Genomic DNA, 20,414 nt, shown 5'->3' on the forward strand with positions numbered 1-20,414 from the left:
TGCGCAAAATTTATAGCGTTTACAAAATAGGGATAGTTTTATAGCATTTTTATGAATAATTTTTTTTTTTTACTAGTAATGGCGGCGATCAGCGATTTTTATTGTGACTGCGACATTGTGGGGGACCCATCGGACATTTTTGACACATTTTTGGGACCATTGTCATTTATACAGTAATCACTGCTATATAAATGCAGTGATTCCTGTGTAAATGACACTGGCAGTGAAGGGGTTAACCAGTGGGTGGCAGTGTAGGGGTTAAGTGTTCCTAGGGGTGTGTTACTAACTGTGTGGGGGCTGGGCTTTCATTTAGTGAACACTGATCTCTGCTCCAATCACATGGAGCAGAGATCAGCGTCACTAGTTGCTAGGCAGAATGGAGAAATGCTGTTTACACGGCATTTCCTCCATTCAGCCGTCCCGTGAGACGATCGCGGGTATGCCCATGGCAATCGTGTCCACGGGTCCCGCGACCGGACTCACGGGGGTCCCGACCAGCGCTGGGCAGGGCAGCATTGAAGATTGGACATACCTGTACGCCAATATGCCTGCCCGTGCCATTCTGTCGACGTACATCGTCGTGCGCTGGTGGGGAACCGGTTAAGCATTATCAAAATCACTGCTTCCGAAAAAAAAACTTTAAAACTTTTTTTTGCATTGATACATGTCTCCTGGGGCGGGACCCAGGTCCCCAAACACCCCCCCCCCCCCCCCGAACCGGGGTGTTCGGTTCATCCCTAGTTGTCACATGAAAAGATATAATAAAATATTTACAAAAATGTGAGGGATGTACTACTGTATATGTTACCATGTTATCATATTATGAAGATTTTGTCTATTATTTCTCCTCCTGAAGAAGTCAAAATATCTGTGAAACATGTAGAAGACTCACAATTAACTGAGGATTAATTATCTCTCCATCTTTCATTCTGTTTTCTATTTAACTTGTAATTGTTGAATACCTAGAAAGACCAATTATTCGGGCATACATATGGGGAAACTAAGAAATGGTAAGATGCAGTATACTTCCTTAAGTACCCTAAAAATGTCTTAAATTTCCTCCTGAAAAATAGCAGTGAACTTTCTGGTATATAAGAGTTTCTAGACACGCCTATGCCTACAACCATATAGCTATTTATCTGCAGTGTTAGATCTAAGGCTAGCCATACAAATTTAAAAAACACTTGTTTTCCGAAACCGATGCTAAACAGTGTGCATGGAGGAATCTTCTCTGCCAGCTGTTGTATCCAGATATCCAGCCATAGCACCTGTGACTGATTGAACACCCGAACAGTGTTTGCATCTAATTGAATTCGTATGCACCTGACAAGTTTTTGTGCCAGGTTGTGCAGACAGTCACCCATATCTTGAATTTCTGCTTATTCAGCAAGGGCTAGAATTTTAGCCAGGTATGGCTAGCATTAGGTACGGCTGCCTCTGTCTGCTAGTCTCAGGAGATTTGGAGTGAGATTTGATGTGATGTGACTACTGTGCCATTCACTGTCCTCCTTGCTGGAGGCTCAGACATGAGGAGGCAAAGCCCTGCCTACAACAAGATGGCTGCCTCCACACAGAGATACAGTGCAAAACAAGGCATGGTAAGTCGGTAATGGGGAAAAATTAGCTGCAGGCAGACCGTAGGTAATACTAGTGACTAGTCTTGTTTTTTTTTTCTAATGGACAGCTTCTAGAGTTAATGTCTGCTTTAAGTAAAAAAAATTATAATAAAGCCCAATATTATTTAACCTTTAGCCTTTGACATACATTCATGACATTAAAAAGAGTCTTATCAGCATTTATTTATTCATGTTTTTTTTTAAATTTTCCATTGGATGCCTGAGACTTAAGATTCTCTTAATATTGCACCTGTTTGACAGCTGAAATCTGCATTGCATTGTGGGACTTGACATGCGCTGCATCACAACTTCAAACCCTCCCACCCTCTTCCCCGTCAGAAATGTCACTTCTTGAATTCAGCAATTCATTGAAAGTTCTGTACATTTGGTTGATACGAGCACCGTTAATTAGCTTCCTGTTGGCTGTATCCTGAGTCTGACCAAGTGTGCCAGTTTCGTGCCAAGCGGTGACACCACGAAACAGCACTGGTTTGCTGATGAAGGTAGAAATAACGTGAAGCGGACTTTGTGAACTGACTCCGCATTGGGAAATACCTCAAGAAATCCATAGTGCCCACTGTCATATCCCTCAAGAGGAAGAATTTGCAAGTTGCAGGCAGTGATTCCTTAGGGAACTTTTTTAATTGATCAAAACCCCATTAAATGTCCCCATAGCAGTAGTTCATCAACAAAATAAATAAACTATTATTCCGTTATAGTATTGTCCAACATTTTCTTTTTTTTTTTTTTTTAGAAAACAGGCTAATAAATACATGCTTGCATACCAGGTCATAATAATACAAAAAGTTCAGGTTATGATGAATGTGGAGCCTTTAAATAATAATAAAAAAGGACAAATATATATATTTTTATAATCTGAAATATAATAAAACTGGCCAAAACCCACTTTGCCTTCCACTAGAAGGTATTGTTACCTGTATGTTTTATAGATCAGCTGCTAGGTAAAGGTATGTTGCTCATGGGACAGATTGCATTTCTTAAAGCTCAACTTCAGCCAAATCTTTTTTTGTTTCTAGTTTAGAGTATAATAGGGATAGGATAGAACCTCTGTAAGGTTTTTACTGCAGTCTGTGACCCCATTGTCAAAACGGGATGAGAGTGTGGGTCCACAGACTGCAACAGCAAACACGGGGAGGGGTTAGAATCTCCATCAAATGATTATTGCTGCATGTGTATTCCTGTCCTGGTGTCAACCGTTTCCCTCACTTAACCTGCTGTCACAGGCACAGGAAGTAGGAGAAGAGGGTTACAGACAGCAATACCAACTTGAGAAGTTTATACACTCTTTCTAAGTCTATCCAGAAAAAGGTTTTGGCTGAAGATAGGATTTAATTGTAACCAAACTGTTAAAGCCCAATTGTAGTTTGATAAAAATAAAAAAAACAATAACAGTACATTAAGGATACAGTAAAATGGTATATGGTTAATATCTTACTAGTTTCATTGTTTTTAATTGATCCCCTGTACCTGTACAACAGTCAGTGCCCTCTGCATGTGAACAGCAGTCTCTCTGCAGAGGTCTGACACAGAGGTCCCTGCAGAGTCAGAGCTAGAGCTCTCCAATCAATAAGGAGTGTGAGCTTTGCTGATTGAAAAGTTCTAGCCTGACTTAATAAATGGGGAGGGGTGTCGGATCGATTTAGCAAAACTGCTGCTTCCACGCAGAGAGCACTGACATTAACAAATATGTTATTAAAACAGCTAAATTATTAATACATGGGGGGTTATTTACGAAAAGGCAAATCCACTTTGCACTGCAAGGGCACTTGGAAGTGCAGTGGCTCTAAATCTAAGGGGCAGATCTGAAATGAGGGGAAGCTCTGCTGATTTTATCATCCAATCATGTGCAAGCTAAAATGCTGTTTTTTATTTTCCTTGAATTTCCCCCTTGGATCTACAGCGACTTTACTTCCAAGTGCACTTTCATTGCACTTTCAAGTGCACTTGCAGTGCAAATTGGATTTTCTTTTAGTAAATGACCCCCATCGACCATATACCTTTTTACCATACCCTCAATCGATCATATTTTTTTATTTTTTTTGGAAACTACATTTGGGTATTCATCTTAGGGCACCAAATATCATAAGCCCCATGGAAGATTGTGAAAGGGATGTTTCATGTAGAAGTGATATTTGGTTATGGGTAGATGCAAGTGGATCAAACCACTAAGTTCTTGCCCCTCCCAGTACCTTCAAGTTGGATCCTCGTATTACATTTTTTTTGCACTTCTTTTAGCCCCATTGTGAAGTCTCCCTCCTCTTGCATCTACCATAATGTACAATAAATGGGGACCCAGGGTTGATAAAATGTTGAAATAGCTATGGCACATGGGCAGAGATGAGAACTCAATTGCAGATCATCATTGGTGTCTTTGAGAGATACAAGGTGCTAGACCAAATCTGTAAGGTGGCTATAATCTAAAAGTGATGACTGCTCACAGATTTTTCTTAAATTAAAGTGAACTTGTCATAAAAGTAAATGTTTTATTGATATTATTTTCAAAATGCAGGCACAAGGTACTTCCATATTCATTTAATTGTATACATAAAATGTTTGATGCTGTCAGTTTTAAACCAACTTTGGAAAGTACCCAAACCGGCATTTTTTACAAATACAAGGGATGCCTACATCCCACTATGCATTTCATATGTATAGAATGTTCATTAAGGTCACTGGAGGTCATGCCAATGGCGTTAAATATGAATCTGAAAGTCAATTTCTTTCTGCTGTGTGGTGGGATCACAGGAAATAAAAACGATAAAACTATAACTTTCCTTTTTTTAGGATAGGTTTGCTACTAGTACCTTATAAATAACTGACACATAGAAGTAGTGATCGACCAGAAATGTAAGTCTAATTTAGATGGATCTTACTGCTTGCATAGACCTTGTTGCAGTGATGATGTCAGCTAGGATAACATCATCAGCCAAGCTCAGTTGGAGCCTGTAATCATGTGGAAAGTGTCAATTATGACTTTTCTCAGCTGATTGGTGGAAACCTCAGACCCAACGTTGGGTCTTGTAAACAGATACTCAAAAAAGTCTAAAAAAGAATAGATCTTATTGCCCCTAACATAGTTTATGTCTTTTAAAATCCCTTAACGAAAATAGTCATCTGAATGGTTGGTATAAACAACAATAACTTTTACCAGACACTTTAATGCAGTAGGTCTAATACTTGAAGGCACCCAGTTCCCCTTTGGTGATGGAGTGGTTGCAGACTGGTCATTGTTGACACCAAACTCATCAAATTATTTTAATGCATGATCATGCAGTTCTGCTACCACCTCCTGATATGAAAGTACAGATTACATGTACAGCTTGGGGGTTGAATATCTAGATCTGTAATATTTTAGTTTTTTACAATGAAATCTGACAAAAATTTATGGGCATCGGGTCATGATGAAGGGTCCCAGTTTATCACGTAGAACTAGATTAATCTGTAAAGTTCCCAAAACAGGAAATTCAGTAAGTCAGGCCACCATTATGCAATTGTTTGCCAAATGAGGCCTGCCAGATTTCTGGAGTTTGAAGGAATGTAGGAGATATATCTGACCATCTGCCCAAGCCATTACAATCTGGTGTGTCCCACATTAAAATTTATATCAATATTCCTGATTGGGACCAAAAGGAAGGATTGTAGGGTGGTGGTCAGGCACAGCCAGCCAATCTAACTTCTGGAGTCCCTCAGACACATAAGAAGCTGGAATGTTCTTCAACATTCCAGAATCCACCCATATTCAAAATATTAGCTGGGTTGATCCCTTAAGAAAACCTATTACAGACCTGTCTCATGCATTATGCTGGTTAGGTTGTGGCATCCTGGCCACTTTTATTGGTCAGATATTTTATATAAGATCATGAGCTGCAATGTGTTGAATATGCTGATGGTGATGTATGTAAAGCACGTATACTGCATGAAAATGAAAATAGCACCACAACATGCTGACACGACCGCAAATGCACTCCAAGTTTTCTTGGGCCTAAGCCTTGACTTTCATTATCTCAGAGACTTAACCTCAAAATTTCTTTTTCACATGCAAACATATTTACTTACCTTAATTTACTTATTTACTTAACCTTTACCTCCACACTTTTATCAATCCACACTGTATAAAATCTGCTCTGAAGCCTTATCCTCAAACTTTTATTGTAGCAGTGATGTCTCACATTCTTCAAGTTGTGAGATTTCCTTGTCTACTTGCTAAGCGTTACAACTTTCACCCTTTGCCCTGTAACCCCTCGTCTGCTTCCAGAATGATGTAGTGTTCCTTTCTTTCCCTGCTGAGTGTTGCAGTATCTATTGAGTTATGTTGTGTTCTGTCAGTCGAGTGAGCTGCCGTACTGTTGCCTGAGTGTGGAGAGCTGTACAGCTCTTAACAGTTGCATCCCACTGCCTACTGAACTATGTAGCATTACACTATATGCCCATCTAGAATTACACTTCTGCGCATTACCTGCTTGGGGAGTGCTGCTGTGTATTTTTTAAATGATTGTTACATTTTATGGCGTTTCCCTACTTTTCTGTCTTCCTGTTAAATATTGCTCCCCTGCCTGCTGAATGTTTATTGTGTCCTGCCTACCTGCCATTGTAATGTTTCATGTCTGTATGCTGAATTTTGTAGTGTGCCCTGCCTACCTAGTTGACATTATAGTCCTTTTTGCCTACATATTCACTGTTGAAATGTGCCCTGCCTACAATGGACATTGCAGTGTTCCCCTCCTAACATGTTGAACATTGTAGTGTGCCCTTCCTGCCTAATGAACACTATAGTGTTCTCCTGCCTACTTATTGAATATTGTAGTGTCCCCTTCTTAGCTAATGAATATTGTAGTGTTCCCCTTGCCTACATGTTACATGTTGTAGTGTGTCCTGTCTATTTGATCATGCCTCCCAACTTTCTAAACTGAGAAAGAGGTACACCTTTAGGCACAATGTATGTAAGTAAAGAGCGTGCCTTTGCCACAGCCCCAGTTAAGTAGACCAATGAGAATTAATAAGCAATAAAATCATTGGTTAAAAAATATTTTTTTGATAACATTATCTTTTATGTTATACTATGTTTAAAAAATACCAGCTGCGATAAATCACCCCTCTCTATATGTTGGAAGCTCTACTGTGCCCTGCCTGCCTGATGAATGTTGGATTGTTCCCTTTCCTGCCTTCTGTATGTTGAGGCGTACTATTTACTTCCTTATTCAATTTTTTTGTGTTCTCCCCAGCTAGACTATTAAACCTTAAGTTCTGTATCTTAAGAAAGGTGCATTCCTATTTCTGCCTTTTGTGTATCTTTGCCTGCCTTCTGAAAGTTGTAATGGTTTTTGAGCTTTGTTTTTTTACTATCTGGCTTTTTAAGCTTTTCACTGCTTCATTACCTATCTGTTGCCAATTCCAATGTCTTTTTACTGAGTGCTGTAGTGTTCCTTAACCTTGCTGGACAAGTGTTCATTGCCATCTGGGTGTTGTATGGCTCCCAGTCATCCATTGTGTGTAGCAGTGTTCCCTCCTGTAACTAATGAGTATTGAAACATACCCGTGCCTTCTCGTTCTAGTAGCTTGTTTTCACCCTCTTTGCGCTTGTTTTTAACTTTGCCCTTCTATGTCTTTTGTCTGCTTTTTGCGTTTGTTTGTTTTTTTTGTTCTATTTTCTGCCTGCAAGTTTCCTCATCCCAAGAGTTTTCCTTTTCCTACCTTATGGCCTTTTCTCTTTGCCTCACCAGTTGTTGATGGCATCTGCTTGCCCCTCTAGGTCCTCTGTTATGGTGTTTGAATAAAAAAAAATTCTGACTGCTTATCAGGTTTTGAAAGATCATTATGTTTCCAAAGTGAGTGAGGCGTGAATGAGGATTTATTTGGGGGGGAGTTTGCAGCGCATGGGAAGTGAGAGGTATATAACAGTCATGAGAGGCTTCCTAAACTCCTCTCTAAAGTACCCCTATTTGCGTTATTTGTTGCTCCTCCCTGCCCAGTTTTTATGGCTTCTGAAGTGTTAGTGCAGATCTTCTAAATTGAAATACCCATCTAAGGACTCCACTCTATCATTACTCCATTTAGCAGCCGGCATAAAAAAATGTATGTAAGGTAAAGGTTACAACAGTACCAAGCAATATTTCTTCACTTTACAGTGCCAAAATTGTCTTTATAAATAATGTCCCTATACTTGTGTCCCACCCTTTTCTCAAATATCCCACCCCACTGGAAGCTGGGTTCTGCTTCCTGTAATAAGCCAGCAACTCCAGTCATCAAAAGGCTACTAACAAAGTCTGGAGGGTCTCCACTGATGGTTGGAAGACGGAAGCCAAAAGCAGCCATATGTAATAATCCTCCGATTACATTCTCTATAGTATAGAGGAGAGCTCTAAACCATTGGCATGAACAGAATGGGGTCAAACATAAGCTGATTCACTGGACTGTGTCCTCCCCAATGTTGGCACTTGAGCCAGAGTGGATGGCTCCTTTTTACGCACCTCGCACACTGACTTTCTGCGAGCCTGAACTCCCCTCATTGCTGTCTTGATTTTTCTCCAGCCAAGGTGGTTAAGCTCAGCTAGATTGAGAAGGACACAGATGCCGCTTACAGCAAACATGAAAACCAGGAAGACTGTCTTCTCAGTGGGCCGAGATACATAGCATTCGACTTCCTTTACACAAGGGTAACGGTCACACTCAAAAATAGGTGGAACACTGAAACCATAAAGGAAGTACTGTCCTGCCAGAAAACCAATTTCCAAAGCATTCCTGAAGAACACCTGAATGATGTAAAAGCGAGAGATGCCTTCCTGTCGCTTGACCTTGGGGCTTTTCGCTGCTTTTTTAGGTGTGCTTGGGATCTCTTTTACTTCCAGGCAGTCTGGCTCATCCTTTGACGAAAGGTCCTGATTCTGCATCAAAATTCCATTGATATTCTTCATCCTTCGGTTCTCCCGTGGCAGTTCCTTCTCTAAAAGGGGATAGAGGAAGGAATATCTCCTGTCCCTCTGCTTGGCAGACTGGTGGACAGAATACGTGATAAAACAGAGGCTTGGGGTGCACACTAAGATGATCTGGAAGACCCAGTACCGGATGTGGGAGATGGGGAACGCTCGATCATAGCAGGCTTGGTTACAACCAGGTTGAAGAGTGTTGCACATAAACATGGTCTGTTCATCTTCATAGACTGTCTCCCCAACAATAGCCACAATTAGGATCCGAAAAATGACAACCACAGTCAGCAGAATCCTGTTAAAAAAGAAGTATATAATGAGTAATCTGTTAGGTAAAAAAATCATACCTGCTTTGTAGTTGACCTTTCTTACAAAATTATGGTTCACATTTATATACATACAGATACACACACTGTATATACGACCTTCTGCTATAGATTACCAAGGAACAATTGCGAGCACTTATTCTTTTTTGTTTTTTATATTATAAATTTTTATGAGGCCTACAATGAAGATAGGAGTATAAAGGAAGCGAATAAACAGCTTCTCACGTAATGAAAACAGCAACTGGGTGACCCACTCCGAAGCCACAGCAGTGATCCCAAAGCGGGTCAGCCCCTACAAAAACATGCAGTACTAAATCAAGTTGAAAAAAAAAAAAACGTAATGCATAAGAGGAATACAATGCAGTAACATGGTACATAAAAGGGATGAAATATATCAAAAGCAAAGAGGATAGACAAAAGAGACAGGGTACCAGACCAAAGAGAGAGAGAAAAAGAAGCCACTCAGCGTGCCATAGCCCAAGATGATTGAGGCACATTAAGGACTAAGTAATTATCCCAAGCATCCAATACAGCAGTAAACTTAGCTGGGCCATTGCACAGTCTAGCTATAAGGTATTCCATGGATCTCACTTCTCCAACCCACTGTAGAAAGGCAGAAAATGTTGGGGGGGGGGGGGGGGGGGTATCTGTTCCACCGGGAAGTAATTAAACATCTAGCAGCTTTGAGAATGTGTTTCATCAATTTTTTAAGGTTTTTCGCTAGCTCCCACATGGAAAGGCCCAAAAGATGCATCAGCTGGTCTAGGTGGATGGGCCTGTTAACCACCTTGGAAAGGAGAAAATTAACCTCCTCCTAAAAAGTTATAATTTTTTGGCCAGGTCCATTGATCCCACCACCGAGTGAAACCATAGTTTTCAAATGTATATGTACATAAGGCACGAATGGGGGAAACATATAAAGGACAGCTTCACAAAATGTGGAGTTATGCCGTGTACTTTTTCGACAACAAAGGTCCGATGGAACTAATCCGTCAGACAATTCGATTGTGTGTGGGCTTCATCGGACCTTTGCTGTCGAAAAATCAGACAGACTTTAGATTTAGAACTAGATCAAAAAATCTGCTTGTCTGTATGCTAGTCTAACGGGCGAAAATCGACGCTAGGGTAGCTATTGGTTACTGGCTATGAACTTCCTTATTCTAGATCGGTCGTACGTCATCACGGTCGCATCCGTCGGACTTTGGTGTGATTGTGTGTGGCCAAGTCCGCCCGTTCGGAAAGACTGTCGGACTTAGTCTGCCTGAAAGTCCGGTCGTGTGTACATGGCATTATGCTTTATTCTCTCATATGAATATCCCAAAAAAAACAAAAGGCTAAAGATTCACTTTAAGCAATATTTCTTGGATTACATTTGCAGTTTCCTTCCTGATTTTCCATACTGCCTAGAAGTGATCTTTATTAAATAGCATTTCACTGTTGCACTTTAATTTTGGCAGCTAGGAATGAAACTACCATAGACAAAGAGACCTTTTTGAATGTGCTGCTTCATGTAATGCAAATACACTTGAACAGCTGGTACTACCCCTGCAGGTGTAGTCACCACACATCAGCAGAGCTGTCTCATGAAATATAACTTTTACTTACACATTAATATGGATTTACTGTTGAATGACATTACAGCATGCTTAATCCTGTTTTATACAACTCACCGAATACATTTTAAATATTTCTTTTTCCAGTGAACAGATATGGATGATTATAGGAAGGAAACTATTGCACCAACCGCTGGGAGCAGGTCGTGTAATAACCATGAACCTTGTCCAGGTGTAATCAGAGCCTGTACATCTGTCATGTCCATATGATGAGTGCTGTGGATATTAATGAAACGTTCTCATGTCATTTCTCATTTGTGCTGGGCTGGTAAACACTTATACCACGCTGATTTGACCAGACAATGCTTTCGTGAGAATGAATACCCATGCCGCATTATGCCCCGTACACACGATCAGACTTTCCGCCAACAAAACCATGGATTTTTGTTCGAAGGTTGTGGGCTCAAACTTGTCTTGCATACACACGGTCACACAAATGTTGGCCAACAATTACGAATTGTGGGAACGTGGTGACGTACAAGACGTATAACGAGACGAGAAAAAGGAAGTTCAATAGCCAGTGTGGCTCCTTCTGCTTGATTCCGAGCATGCGTGAACTTTTGTGCGTTGGACTTTTGTACACACGATTGGAAATTCCGACAACAACGTTTTGTTGGTGAAAAATTTGAGAACCTGCTATCAAACATTTGTTGGTGGAAAGTCTGACAGCAAATGTTCGATGGAGCGTAGACAAATGGTTGGACTTTCCGACAACAAGCTCACATCCAACATTTGCCATAGAAAAATCCGACCGTGTGTATGCGGCATATATGGGTGAAAGACAGGCTGTGATGCCTCTACTACCCGCATGCCTCTCTGAGCCTGTCAGCTTCACTGAATTCAATGGGTGGGTTTGAGAAGTGGTGCCGCTTATCAAACTCTGCACCCCAAGTTAAAAATCCTGCAGTTGCGAAGCAAAGCATCGTGACCGCAGCATGTGAACAGCCCCATCCAGTTGTTATTTTACAGCAAGGGAGGGCACCTGGGGGTGTTAAAACTACAGGTCAGCTTCCCATTTTTACCAAGAGACCTATTTCATGAGAAAATGTACATATTGTTCTTCCTAGCACCAGTTGTTTGTTTTCTACATGTTTACGTACTTATAGACCTTCCCAGGTCCACAATTACCTGGATACCACTTAGACTGGTACCACCAGAGGGCCACACATAATGTTTTTCAGCATACGGTACTGGGAAACCTAATTTGATTGAAGGAAGGATGAATGGAAAAATGAAGACATTCTTTATAAAAATCTGCGGCCATCTACCAGGATGATGAAGATGAAACAAAGGTGGATATTTCAGCTGGACAATGATCTCAAAAACAAAGCCAAAGAAACTTGGTTTCAAAGAAAGAAAATAAAGCTGCTAGAATGGCCCAGCCAAACGCCTGACTTGAATCCAATAGAAAATCTATGGAAAGAACTAAAGAAAGATCAGAGTTCATAGAAGAGGCCCACAGAACCTTCAAGATTTGAAGACTGTGTGGAAGAATGGGCCAGAATCACCCCTGAGCAATGCGTGCCACTAGTTTCTCCATACAGGAGTTATCTTGAAGCTGTCATTACCAACAAAGGATTTTGTACGAAGTATTAAATAGATTTTAGTTAGCGTGTACAATAATTTTTGCCTGTGTCATTCAATTTGATTACATATAACCTAATTTCTGAATGTATTTTTTGGTTTCTATGTATATATGGATTGCATGGGTTGTTACTGCCATGTGTTGAAAATTTCACGTCAATAGCACCTTTAGAAATATATTTACCTAGAACAATGTTGACGTGTTCAATACTTAGTTTACCCACTGCATATATAATACTACAGAAATGCAATTAGAGATTGCAAGTATGCTACAAGTATGGTCAAAGACCGCAAACATGCTGTAAGGGTTTTTGGAGCCTGGGTTGTCATAGACTGGAGACCTAATACATAAGATTGCTAGAATTAAGTTGAGCCCTCCATAACAGTCCCAGTTTTCTCATTTGATCCCTTGGGAAAATGAATTGCCCACCCTTGAACCAGGATGTACTTTGATGTCACTACATCTGCCACTACAGAACTGAATTCTCAACATTATCCCATCACCTGCCCATTAGTGGACTTGAAGTCTTCTTTAGAAACAAGCTGAGAATCATCTGATCCAAGCAAAATTGGGTAAAAAAAAATCCGAAGTCTATGGGAAAAGCAGACAACCCTGGCCAAAGACTTTTAAAATAAAGATCAATTGGACAGTTTTCAAAATCTTTTTTGTCACTATTCTTTCCAATGATATAAGCAGTCACTAGCATGTACCTGGTCCTCCCTCCTTCTGCTCGACAGGTGAGCTGAGTACACATGGTAATGCACCAGACCTCTCTTAACAGTGCTATCCTGCTTCCATGTACAACTACTATCTAATATCTATTGTTGCCTACAGACTGGTACAACCATAGGGTCACACATAATCAGGCATGCACTGGCCATTGGGACTACTGGGAGTTTCCGGGTGGGCCGATGGCTCAGTGGCCCGGTCAGTTGCAGTCCTGGAGCCGCTCCTCTCTGACAGTGAGTGATCGTGATTTCACTCCTGTCAGGAGGAGCAGCTGCCGTCACTTGCTGGAGAGAGGATTAGGCTTTTTGCTCCCTCCAGCCTGCAGGGGGAGCTAGACAGCCAACAGACTCTTTCCTTCCTCTCTTCCCTTATCACTTGTCACTTATCACATGACTGGAGAGAGAAATGGGATGCTGCCTTCAGAACTGTGAGTACATGTGGGAGGGGGAGGAGAGGGAGGACACTCTGATGTAAGGGGGCTGCTGGTGATGGGGACACTTTGATGTAAGGGGGCTGCTAGTGATAAAGACACTGATGTAAGTGGACTGCTGATGGGTACACTCAAAATTAAAGTGGGCCGATCTGGATGAAGTCCAGGGCCAAATTTTTGTCCCAGTCCAGCCCTGCACATAATTTTAGTTGTGCCATATTTCTCTTAGAAAGGTCCAATATAAAAGCATAAATAGAGAAAAGAGATAGACAGCACAAAAAAAGTACAATGGAGTGAAGGGTATAAAGAATGTATGCTCTAACGAGCAGGGCACCCTGGTTCCTTCTGTATTGAACTGTATTGTACTGTATTGTATTTAACTGTCTATCCTCATGTTGTAAAGCACTGCGCAAACTGTTGGCGCTATATAAATCCTGTATAATAATAAAGGGACGTCTACACAAAAAGGGATGTATTTAAAAAAAAACATTTCATACCAATTTACCCACTGAAAGTGCAAGTACATTTGTTGTATGTGAAAATGGGAAAAAAAGAATGTTATTAGCCTATTTCCTGTGCTGATCAAATGTTTTTCATTAATAAGAAAAAAAAAAAATAGCAGCTAGCACAATACCATAATACATAGCATAATAAACATCACAAAACATCAGTGCAGAACTAAGATAAATTAAAATGCAAGTGCAATACAATAGTGCAAAAATACAGTATCTCACAAAAGTGAGTACACCCCTCACTTTTTTGTAAATATTTTATACTATCTTTCCATGTGACATGACAACACAGAAGAAATAACACTTTTCTACAATGTAAAGTAGTGAGTGTACAGCTTGTATAACAGTGTAAATTTGTTGTCCCCTCAAAATAACTCAACACACAGCCATTAATGTCTAAACCTCTGGCAACAAAAGCGAGTACACCCCTAAGTGAAAATGTCCAAATTGGGCCCAAATAGCCATTTTCCCTCCCCGGTGTCATGTGATTCGTTAGTGTTAAAAGGTCTCAGGTGTGAATGGGGAGTAGGTGTGTTAAATTTTGCGTTATTGCTCTCACTGGAAGTCCAACATGGCACCTCACGGCAAAGAACTGTCTGAGGATCTGAAAAAAAGAAATGTTGCTCTGCATAAAGATGGCATATGCTATAAGAAGATTGCCAAGACCCTGAAACCAAGCTGCAGCACAGTGGCCAAAACCATACAGCGGTTTAACAAGACAGGTTCCACTCAGAACAGGCCTCGTTATGGTCAACTAAAGAAATTGAGTGCACATGCTCAGCGTCATATCCTGAGGTTGTCTTTGGGAAATAGACATATGAGTGCTGCCAGCATAGCTGCAAAGGTTGAAGGGGTAGGGGGGTCAGCCTGTTAGTGCCCAGACCATATGCCACACACTGCATCAAATTGGTCTGCAAGGCTGTCGTCCCAGAAGGAAGCCTCTTTTAAAGATGATGCACAAGAAAGCCCACAAACAGTTTGCTGAAGACAAGCCGGCTAAGGACATGGGTTGCTGGAACCATGTCCTGTGGTCTAATGAGACCAAGATGAACTTATTTGGTTCAGAAGGTGTCAAGCATGTGTGGCAGCAACCAGGTGAGGAGTACAAAGACAAGTGTGTCTTGTCTACAGTCAAGGATGGTGGTGGGAGTGCCATGGTCTGGGGCTGCATGAGTGCTACCAGCACTGGGGAGCTACAGTTCATTGAGGGAACCATGAATGCCAGCATATACTGTGACATACTGAAGCAGAGCATGATCCCCTTCCTTCAGAGACTGGGTCGCAGGGCAGTATTCCAACATGATAACGACCCCAAATATACCTCCAAGACGACCACTGCCTTGCTAAAGAAGCTGAGGGTAAAGGTGATGGACTGGCCAAGCATGTCTGCAGACCTAAACCCTATTGAGCATCTGTGGGGCATCCTCAAATGGAAGGTGGAGGAGTGCAAGGTCTCTAACATCCACCAGCTCCGTGATGTCATCATGGAGGAGTGGAAGAGGACTCCAGTGGCAACCTGTGAAGCTCTGGTGAATTCCATGCCCAAGAGGGTTAAGGCAGTGCTGGAAAATAATGGTGGCCACACAAAATATTGACACTTTGGGCCCAATTTGGACATTTTCACTTAGGGGTGTACTCACTTTTGTTACCAGAGGTGTAGACATTAATGGCTGTGTGTTGAGTTATTTGAGGGGACAGAAAATTTACACTGTTATACAAGTTGTATGCTCACTACTCGACATTGTAGCAAAGTTTAATTTCTTCAGTGTTGTCACATGAAAAGATATAATAAAATATTTACAAAAATGTCAGGGGTGTACTCACTTTTGTGAGATACTGTATATCAAGCTAATCAAACCTTGTGGTGACACTTAATAATTTGATATATTTGCATTCCATTATTGTATTACATTTCAATTTTAATTTATCTTAGCTGCACTACTGTTTTACAATGTTTTCCATTGATTTAAAACTGAAAATATTGCATTTGGCCACTAGATGGCGCTATAATTAGCCTGTGACACTGCTAGCTGACAGCAGTCTTGGGGAACAATTGATTGAAAACCTTTCTTATTTGTGCCCAGGGCTGGTGCAAGGATTTTTGACACCCTAGGCGAAACCTCATTTTGCCTCCCCTCCTTGACTCCATCCCTTTGTCCTGCCCATGTAGCCCATGTGACCCACCTGACCCCTACACTGGCCTGCCTACATTGGCCTACCTGCGCCCTACACTGACCTACCTGATTCCTAATATAATGTCGGTGTTCTTCACTCACCAGGGCTCTGCATGCACCCGATGACCTTGCCAGTGCCAGGAACAAACCCTGCCTCAGTGCCTCCAACTCCAAGCTCCAGCTGTCACCAGCCCCGGAGTCCGCACTACTCTGATCCAATTAGGCTACAGCACGTGATGCTGCTGCTGTACAGGACGTGACAGGAGGGAAAGCGGCCTCTACAAATGGCGGTGACACGGTGGGGGCTGGGTCAGGGGTCACATCACACCTCCCAACTGCCACGGACTCGCCGGGACAGTCCCAGAATTTCAAGCAAATCCCGCTGTCCCGCGAATCCGCAACGGAGCCCAGTACTAGAACAAGTTCAGGTACTGGAATCCACTAATCCCCCTGTCAGGTGCATGCCGAGCGGCCGCTCCATGCTGCTGCAGTCAGGATCTCTCCCCCGCCCACTCTTACTCATCTGCCCACTGGTTCTCCCCCACCGGCTCTCCCCACCCGCTGTACGGGATGTATGAGGAGGGAGCACGAGGTGGGTTAGATCAGCTTCACCTCCTCTCCATGTCCCCTTTGAGTCCGCCCCCAGTCCTCCCAAGCATGCAGCCAATCTGTGCTGGGAAGGGGTTGTGTTGGCTGGAGATTATAAAGCATCCAGGGAGCCCGATGTGCGCCTGAGCCTCTGGACTGGGGGACAGCCAGCCTGGGGTAAGTGAGCTCTACCCTCTCTCTCTTCCTTCCATGTCCCACAGCATTCCTGCTTTCCAGGTCCCATAGTGTTTCCTCCATCCAACTCCCATAGTGTTCCCTCCCTCCATGTCCCATAGCATTCCCTCCATCCATGTCCCATAGCGTTCCCTCCATCCATGTCCCATAGCGTTCCCTCCATCCATGTCCCATAGTGTTCCCTCCATCCATGTCCCATAGCGTTCCCACCATCCATTGCCTTTAAGCCCCTCCCACTATCATGTTTGTCAACACCCACTTTTTGCCACGGCCCAATATGCACGCTGCAAGTCCCTCTCTCCCTAAAATGTCCCTCATTCTCAAGTTCAAAAGTTGGGAGTTATGGTCACATGACTGTATAGGAATAATGTATGGGTAGAGGCAGAGCTGGCTGTAATGGGACATCAATTACCAGAGACAGAGAGAGAGACAGGCCACTGATCATAGAGATGCACAGGGGATGTGTCCTTCTGTTCCATCGGGACACTGCCCCCCCCCCCCCCCAGTGCTGCTCTGCGCCTTTGACACTACTTACTTATGGCTGGGGCGGTTACTGCCTGAGTTAGCTACATGCTGCAGACAGAGGCATCGCCTGCATACAGTCAGCACCACACCGAAAACGAACATAGCACGGAGACTGGTGGAAGACGGAGAGTAGGGAAACCAGCAGCCAGGCACTCTAGGCTGCAGTGCACCCTAGGCGGCTGCCTAGTTTGCCTAGTGGTAGTGCCAGCCCTGGTTGTGCTCCCCCCTCCTGAGTAGTCTCATGTTCCTCCACTCTCCACTGACATGAAGGTATTCATAGACATGAGATGACAGAAATAGCCCAGAATGGTGACCACTGACCATCTCAGGTCTATGGGAGGCCTGTAAAACTGCTGGCTGACTCCAGTCTTTGGGAGGCCCCTAACACTGCTGGCTGACTGCAGTCTTTGGGAGGCCCCTAACACTGCTGGCTGACTGCAGTCTTTGGGAACAGCTGATTGAAAATCTATCCTAGTTGTCCTCCCTTCCCCTCCTGAGTTGCCCTGAGTTCCTCCCTACTCTACTCTTCATTGACCTGAACAAGAGCATGGCAGCCTACCAGGGTGACATGGATGGTGGTAGGGCAAAGTATTGACTTTTTTCTTTGCACTGAGTGCATTTTTAAAACTATTTTAACTAGCGAAAGAGTTGGTTTAAGAACAATGTATAACATAGGAGACATACACTGTTGTAGCATCCACCACATGGAGCGTGTCTCCAAACTGCACTCTTCCTCCCCAATCTAGGATGAACAAGATTGCCAACCATGGGAGCCTGTCCCCATTCTAGTGCATGCAACATCCTTACAAAGAAGGCTGTACACTAATGGCGTTAGTGTTTTGAAGTGAGTTTATTCAAAGCCTGTTCGCTGAAAGTCCCTATCTGCAACGATTCCCATATATTGCGTTTCATCCTGATTGGGCTTGGTTGTAAAGACAGGAGGCATACAAACAGACAGACCATGAGCATCTACTAAGCTGCAAGCTACATCAGGGACCTGTGGCCCATTTCTGTCAAACAAGTCCCTAATTGGGGACCAATGTATCAGCCATAAAAAGAGAATAGATGCAATTAGAGATGTGAAATTATACCTTTCAAAATGTATTGATTTAGTTGATGAGTGCTTCTGATTTTCCAAGGATGTTGCAAGGATTAAGATTGTTGTCCCTGGGAATTGTCAAAATACTTCTGGTTTATGGATTATTGAACTGCAAGATTTGGCACAGCAACTGTGTGGTCTTGGCATAGAGGCAGAGCAGGACAAGGTCAGTAGGAAGGGTTAATTGTTGTAGAAAGGATGTGTTGTCTGTTAGCCACCACATTTCACATTTCATATTTCTGATATGTGCCTGCTGTACCATGTACTTGTATTAAATAGTGTCCTATTCTCTTTGTATTACTTCCTTTGTATAAAATAATTGAGTGATTCTGCTAATACTCTGCTTTTCTATTTCAAACTGCACTTCCATCCCAGAGTGGTCAGTTTGGTTGTGTGCATTCCACTTGGGAGCACGGCCTTTAACCACTTACAGACTGGACCATTTTGCTGGTCAAAGACCAGACCACTTTTTGCGATTCGGCACTGCGCCGCTTTAACTGACAATTGCGCGGTCGTGCGACGTGGCTCCCAAACAAAATTGACGTCCTTTTTTTTCCACAAATAGAGCTTTCTTTTGGTGGTATTTGATCACCCCTGCGGTTTTTATTTTTTGCGCTATAAACAAAAATAGAGCGACAATTTTGAAAAAAACGCATTATTTTTTACTTTTTGTTATAATAAATATCCCCCAAAAATATATAAAAAACATTTTTTTCCCTCAGTTTAGGCCGATACGTATTCTTCTACATATTTTTGGTAAAAAAAATCGCAATTAGCGATTATTGATTGGTTTGCGCAAAAGTTATAGCGTTTACAAAATAGGGATAGTTTTATAGCATTTTTATTAATAATTTTTTTTTTTTTTTTTACTAGTAATGGCGGCGATCAGCGATTTTTATTGTGACTGCGACATTGTGGGGGACCCATCGGACATTTTTGACACATTTTTGGGACCATTGTCATTTATACAGTAATCACTGCTATATAAATGCAGTGATTCCTGTGTAAATGACACTGGCAGTGAAGGGGTTAACCAGTGTGTGGCAGTGTAGGGGTTAAGTGTTCCTAGGGGTGTGTTACTAACTGTGGGGCTTTCCTTTAGTGAACACTGATCTCTGCTCCAATCACATGGAGCAGAGATCAGCGTCACTAGTTGCTAGGCAGAATGGAGAAATGCTGTTTACACGGCATTTCCTCCATTCAGCCATCCCGTGAGACGATCGCGGGGATGCCCACGGCGATCGAGTCCGCGGGTCCCGCGTCCGGACTCACGGGTGTCCCGACCAGCGCGGGAGTGCGCCGCCGGCGGCGTGCTCCCGATGGCAGGGCGAAATTGAATATTGGACGTACCTGTACGCCAATATGCCTGCCCGTGCCATTCTGTCGACGTACATCATCGTGCGCTGGTCGGGAACCGGTTAAAGATCAGTGTACTGCTGTTTCTCTGCCTCTTGCTGACATGACCCCCATGCTCCTACCCTTCTAAGCCCCTTATGCAGCTTCATATATACACACACGCACACACAAATAATTTGCCTTGCATTTCTAATTTAAAATGAAAGGGTTGTTTTACAAAAGGTAAGCGTTCGCATATACTTTAATGTGGCCCATTAGAGATTAGTTTAAGGGGTCTACTTATACATTTTTCACACAAGATTCATACAACTTTCACTCAGAAATCACACATGTCTCTCATTGGATCCAATTGGAAAAATTTGTGAATCCTGGGTAAAAGTTGTATGAATCTTGTATGCAGGGGTAGTTTGTGTAATAGACATATGTGTTTAATTTCGTTTGGAAATTTGGATGTATCCGAATTCCCAAATGGGCATAGTGATAAATGTCAACTAATTAAAAAAAAAGAAGTTTATGAAATTAGTGAATAGATTCATTGTGAATAGCCTTAACCATTGATCCATCTGCTGTCAGCAGGATTCCCCGCTGACAGCAGAATGTAAACAAAAGAATTGCCTGTATTAAATAAAACAAAAAAAAAACAAACAAACAAAAAAAACAGTCCTGTGCCAAAAAAAAAAAAAAAAAAAAAAAAAAAAGAAAAATGATGTGGGGTCCACATA

General features: G+C 42.3%; 1 protein-coding gene across 2 annotated transcripts in view; it reads right to left on the reverse strand.

Moving 5' to 3' along the window:
* Positions 1–1,779: 1,779 nt before the first annotated feature.
* The window catches only part of LOC143982317 (gap junction delta-2 protein-like), a 91,391-nt gene continuing 72,756 nt past the window's right edge, over positions 1,780–20,414 (reverse strand). For both annotated transcript variants that reach the window (XM_077480944.1, XM_077480937.1), the window contains exon 2: positions 1,780–8,855. In XM_077480944.1, the coding sequence (XP_077337070.1) occupies positions 8,024–8,855 (832 nt within the window). In that variant the 3' untranslated portion in view covers positions 1,780–8,023. The remainder of the gene's footprint in view (positions 8,856–20,414) is intronic.

This window comes from Lithobates pipiens, unplaced genomic scaffold (assembly GCF_037356315.1).
Source record: "Lithobates pipiens isolate NorthernLeopardFrog02 unplaced genomic scaffold, aLitPip1_a1.2 Scaffold_1, whole genome shotgun sequence".
Lineage (NCBI taxonomy): Eukaryota > Metazoa > Chordata > Amphibia > Anura > Ranidae > Lithobates > Lithobates pipiens.